This window comes from Dipodomys spectabilis, unplaced genomic scaffold (assembly GCF_019054845.1).
Source record: "Dipodomys spectabilis isolate Male_0828 unplaced genomic scaffold, ASM1905484v1 ptg001221l, whole genome shotgun sequence".
Taxonomy (NCBI): domain Eukaryota; kingdom Metazoa; phylum Chordata; class Mammalia; order Rodentia; family Heteromyidae; genus Dipodomys; species Dipodomys spectabilis.
In genome coordinates this window covers 15,654-21,601 of record NW_024871898.1, presented here as the reverse complement: position 1 = coordinate 21,601, position 5,948 = coordinate 15,654, and the positions used below count along the sequence as shown (strand labels likewise).

At 39.5% G+C, this 5,948-nt stretch overlaps 1 protein-coding gene across 1 annotated transcript; it reads right to left on the bottom strand.

Moving 5' to 3' along the window:
* Window positions 1-2,250: 2,250 nt before the first annotated feature.
* LOC122102991 (tRNA-specific adenosine deaminase 2-like) lies at window positions 2,251-2,778 on the bottom strand. Its single transcript, XM_042673555.1, has one exon. It carries the CDS (start codon window positions 2,749-2,751, stop codon window positions 2,251-2,253), a length of 501 nt encoding a protein of 166 aa, XP_042529489.1. The 5' UTR covers window positions 2,752-2,778.
* Between the last annotated feature and the right edge of the window lie 3,170 nt (window positions 2,779-5,948).

Genomic DNA, 5,948 nt, shown 5'->3' with positions numbered 1-5,948 from the left:
TTTGAATACTTATCTTGGGGTTCATTCCCCTAACGTTAATTTATCTGATCTTTTCTGCTTGACTCAGACTTATACTAGTTGTTGCAAATAAGGGAGACCATGGGACCTATTTTACCTTGGGCCTGGCTTACTTCACTTAATATAATTTTTTCCAAGTCTTTCCCTTTCTGAACAAATGGGGCAATGTCCTTCTTTCTGATGGAGGCATAGAATTCCATTGTGTATATATACCACATTTTCTTTATCCATTTATCTACTGAGGGACATCTGGGTTGGTTCCCTATTTTAGCTATGGTAAATAATGCTGCAATAAACATAGTCGTGCCGGTAGCTATAGTGTAGTCTTGGAGTTTTACTGTGGTCTTGTGTTTTTCGTGTCTCCTTTCTATCCCTCCCTTCTTCTCATCCTATCCTTTTCTTCTCTCAATATCATCTATAAACTTACATAATTTTTAAGTATTTATCTTTTTTTTTCATGGCACTAACATTTAATGAGAAGACAAATGTTAGAGTAGTTAAAATTGAAGGTGCATGCATCATTGTTGTAGATTTGAAACCATGCATATCCTTCCTCATAAAATGTCTCAAATGCCGTTAAAAACACCACATGCAAAACCAAGCAATTATAAGTCCTTCGAAGCATGTAACTGTGATTAGCTGCTATTCTCAGCAATATAAAAATACTTCCACCACAATTTCATTCCAGTCTGTAAAGTAATTCAAAACAAACAAGTTGGAGACATCGCTCAAATGGCAGAAGCAACAAATACAGATGCTTTGTATCAAGGAAATGAATCCACTGAAGAAATGAACCCATCTGAGGAGCGGTCCTCTGGGGCCTGGCACTAGGCTTCTGGTGGAACGCTGAGGCCCCCTTCTGGGAAGAGACGTATACTGCAGCTGGGGTAGCTCTGCCAAACGTCAGGACACTTCTTGCACCCAGTAACACTGAAAGTTTTGTTGTGGATATTCTTTCCTGTGCAGTTTCAAATTTTAGGTATTAAATTTAACAATTATAACCTGTATTTTCAAATGAGGAACAGCTGATTTCTGATTAAATGTATCATGCTACTTAATTTTGCAACTGGCATTCACACCAGTGGGCATTCTTCTTCACCTTGTTCCTTTTTAATTTCGCTGTAACTTTTTGCTTTGACAGTGTCTTGTTGAACTCCCTCTGCCTTCCAAGTGATGGGGTTACAGATGTGTATCACTATGACCAACTGTTGTTGGAACTCTTCACCCTCCAGTATATAACTACATTTTTTTCATCCATCCTTGTGAGAATATAATCTTGCTGAGGCAGAAGACCCTGTTTTGGTTCAGGGAACCAAAGAACTGTCTTATTTATGTTATTGTCCTTTAATACTTTGCCCCTTAAAAACAGAAATATCTTAAGATTCTATTATAGCAACATGGTACAATTTTTAAATGACCCTTAGGCACTTGTTTAAAAACATTTTTTCTATGTATTTAATAAAATCAATAGATTTCACAATCACATGTATACAGTGTATACAAATAATATACAATGTAGAAAAAAGCCAGACTTGCCCAGCACTGGTGGCTAACACCTGTAATCCTAGCGACTAAAAAATGCTGAGATCTGAGGGTCACAGTTTGAAGCCAGGCTGGGGGGAAAAGTCCGTGAGACTCATCTGCAATTAACCAACATAAAGCTAGGACTGGAGGTGTGACCCAAGTTTGAGCAAAAAAGCCAGAGAGTAACAACATGTTGAGTTCAAGCCCTAAAGCCAACACACACACAAACACACTCACACTCACGCAGCCAATACACTGGGAGACCACAACAGCTATAAAGAATGAAAATCCAACTCCACCTCCAAAAACCCAGTTGTAAAGGACACACGTGACCATGGCTTTCTATTCCAAATGAGTGCAGGTGATGGGGTGTGGATGGACACTGAAATCCCAGCCTGCACTCAGCTGGAATGGATTGAAGCTGTGGCTTAAAGACATGTACTGTTTGCTAATTCCTAAAACCTCAAACTTTAGTTTTTTCCCCCCCTTCATAAAAATGTTCTTTCAGCTGTGGAGAAGCTAATAGTTGTTTACAATTGTCAGCCTTTTAAGAAGCACTAATTTGTTCCCTTAAGAGTGCAAATGTTATTCTCTGTCTTCCCGGAGAATAACAAACAACACATAATATATGCTCCCTCCATGCCAGCAGCTTTTCAGGCTGGGGATTCTATCCAGGTCACCATGGGGCTTTCGTCTTTTATTACAAGTTCAGGATTTCTGAAATTCCTTCTTCCGAACTTTTGATTTTGGTGCATAAGGATTTTCTTGCTTGTAGAAGGCCTTTAACAGTTCCACAGCTTCCTCAGCCCGATATCCAGGGATGCACTGAAATGGTTTTCCCGTATTTGGTAAGTCAGCAGAGGCAACATTTAGAACGGAGCCACAGCCACCAAATCGTTCATTCTGACAGCTGTAGATGACCAGCGGGATTTTCATCAGGCCGAGAGCAGCTGCACACATAATGCAGGGTTCCACAGTGACATACAACACGGTACGTTCAAACACAGCAGAAGGACTCTGGCCATTTCGTTGACACCAATCTAGGACTTGATCAATGGCCACCATTTCTGCATGTCGAGTAGCATTTTTGGTTTGATTCACTTCATTTCTTCCCTTCCCCACGATTTCATTGTTGTAGAACATAAGACAGCCAACAGGTACTTCGGTATTTTCAAGGGCGTCGTTGGCCATGTGCATCGCTTCCTCCATCCACCGTGCCGTCTCCAGGGCCAAAGACACGGCGGTCGAGACGCCCGGGGCTGGCATGGACGCGGCCAACGCCTCCGCCTCCATCCAGCCGGGTTAACGCACAGCTCTGACCCGCGGGCCTTCCGGGCCGGGAACCAAGTATTTATCTTTTTAAATTTAAATTTTTGTTTTTCTATATTTTCTGGGTTTTTTTTTCTTAATGTCTCTCCTATCATTCTGTCCAATCCATTTCCCTCTCTGAGATTAGGCCTTGGTTAAATTCACTCTCATCTTACCTCGCCACCACCCTATAATTCTATTTTTCCCCACATTTCTCCCTACATCTAATAATTTCTGGTTTGCCAATTTTTTTCTTTGCTATTCTTATCCCATTAATCCATAGTTGTTTGATGTTGAATAGATTGTATCTGTTGAACTAGATTGTGTCTATAGCCTTTTGACTGTGCAACTACCAGACTTTGGTTGATGCTTGCCTTAAAATTATGTTCTAGCACAAAATTAGTGTTACTTTCATACCAAATGAGCAGAAAAAGCCAGAAAAACAGAAGAAAAATGGCAAGTCCAGATATCTGGACTCCCACTCATGATAAACAGTTGACAGAATAGTTAGTGAATAATCCAGAGGACAGTTCCCAAAAATCTGTACAAACAATACTGGTAAAAATGGTGAATGAAAAGATTGAAAACCTGCAAAGGACTCAGTGTGAGCATGATAGGGAGAGAGAGAGGCAAACCAAAGATTAATACTGGAATCTCGTGAAGTGCAGAAACTACTCAAAGATTGGTACAGGAAGTGCATGAGCAGATTTAGAACAGTCAAAGAGCAATACAGGAATTGCATAAGCAGGCTGACAACAATCAAAGAGAAACACAGCAATTGCATGAGGAGGAGGATAACAGAAAAAGAGAAACACAGGTATTGTGTAAGCAGGTTGAGAACAGTCAAAGAGAACTTCAGGAATTGCATGAACATGAGGAAGCTAATCAAAGAGTAATACAGCAATTGTGAGAGTGGAATGAGAATACACAAAGATCAAGAGAGACATTAATGGAATCCATAAAGAGACAGCTGAAAGAATTCAGGGAGACCACAAATGGAATCCTGAATAGAGCCTGGCAGAGGGAATGGGCAACAAAGGAAACCATAAACAATCAACTAAGTCATTTGAGAATAAACACTGAACACCAAATTAAGGAAGTATAGAAGTTCATAAAAGATCTAAAAGAAAGCTCTAACAAAGAATTTGAAGCCATTAAAGCCGACCAACTAGAAGGAAAAGAAATTAAAAACAAAGTAGAAAGTCATGACAGTAGGTTAAACCATGCAGAAGATAGAATCTTGGAGATTAAAGACAGCCTTGATATTAGAGAGAAATAACATACTACTATCCAAGACAAATCCAAGGAATATGGGATAGATCTATTCAACATTTGGAAGACACCATCAGTAGGTCTAATATGAGGATAATGTTTGTAAAGGAGCACCTAGAAACAGAAGTTAATGGTTGAGAACATTTGTTTTACAGGATCCTAGGAGAGAACTTCCCAAACATGCAAAAAGTTAGGATTATTCAGATAGAAGAAGCTTTTAGAACCCAAAATATACCAGACCAGAACAGGACATGGCAATGTCGCATTATAATCTGCACAGTATCAATTCAGACCAAGGAAAAGATCCATAAAACTGTCAAGTAGAAAAGATCAATCACCTATAAGAGGAAATCAATTAGAGTCCCCTCAGATTTGTCAGCAGAGAGAATTAAAGCAAGAAGAGCCTGGAATGATGTATGCCATGCCCTAAAGACAAACAATTATCAATCAAGAATACTCTACCCAGCTACACTCTCCTTCATAATCGAAGGTCAAAGAAAAACCTTCCATACCAAAGACAATCTGAAACAATATATTTCCCAAGAAGTAGCCCTACAAAAGCTACTTAAATATGTCCTACAAATAGAAAACCAACAAGATCACAATAAAGGCCAAGAAACAGCACCCAAACTGAGAATCCAAGAACCATAGGAAGAACCCAGTTGCCGCAGCCCCCAGAAGGTGGATAACATGGCAGGAACTCCCAAACACCTCTCAGTCCTAACGCTCAACATTAATGGACTTAACTCTCCAATTAAGCCATGTAAAAAGGCTAGTTGGATTAAAAAGCAAGATCCTTTTATCTGCTGCCTTCAGGAGTCACACCTTTCCCATGAAAACAAACACATTTTGAAAGTGAAAGGCTGTAACAAATCTACCAAGCAAATAGCCCCCATAAACAAGTGAGAGCTTCTATCCTAATATCAGATAAAATATACTTCAAATTAAAATTAGTGAAAAGAGATAAAGAATGTCGTTTTATACTAATTAAGGGATTTCCCATTCAGGAGGATATTACAAATCTAAATATTTATTATCCAAACAAAAGACCACCCAGATTTATCCAAGAAACACTACTTTCCCTCAAAGCTCACATAGATCCAAAGACATTAATTGTAGGGGACTTTAACACACCACTATCCACACTAGATAGATTAACTCGGCAAAAACTCAACAGAGAAACTGCAGATCTAAACACCTGCATAGATCAATTAAATTTAACAGATATCTACCAAATATTTCACTCAGTAGCATCAGATACATGTTTTCCTCATCAGCTCACAGAAAATTTTACAAAATATACACCATTTGAGGTCACAAATCAAACTTGTCCAAATTCAGAAACATTATAGTTTTAAATTGCCTTCTCTCAGACCACAAGGGAATAAAATTAGAACTCAACACCAAAATGCACCAAAAAGTCCTGTGACAAATAGAGGCTGAACAACACACTGTTGAAACACCAGTGGGTCATGGAAGAGCATAGAAAGGAAATTCAAATATTCATGATATTCACCAAAAATGAGGGGCTGGGAAAGTGGCTCAGTGGTAGAGCGCTTGCCTTGCATGCGTGAGGCCCTGGGTACGATTCCCCAGCACCACATAAGCAAAAAGAAAAAAAAAGCCAGAAGTGGGGCTATGGCTCACGTGGTAGATCGCTAGCCTTGAGCTGAAGAGCTGAGGGACAGCGCCCAGACCCAGAGTTCAGGCCCCACGACAGGACTTAAAAAAAGCCAAAAAACAAAAAATAAAAATGAACACACAAATTACTTGCTCCTCTTGGACACGGCAAAGGCAGTATTCAGAGTGTTTTATAGCTCTTAATT

Excerpts from the sequence above, each read along its gene's own strand:
- LOC122102991 (XM_042673555.1), bottom strand. The coding sequence starts at position 2,751 with ATGGAGGAAGCGATGCACATGGCCAACGACGCCCTTGAAAATACCGAA.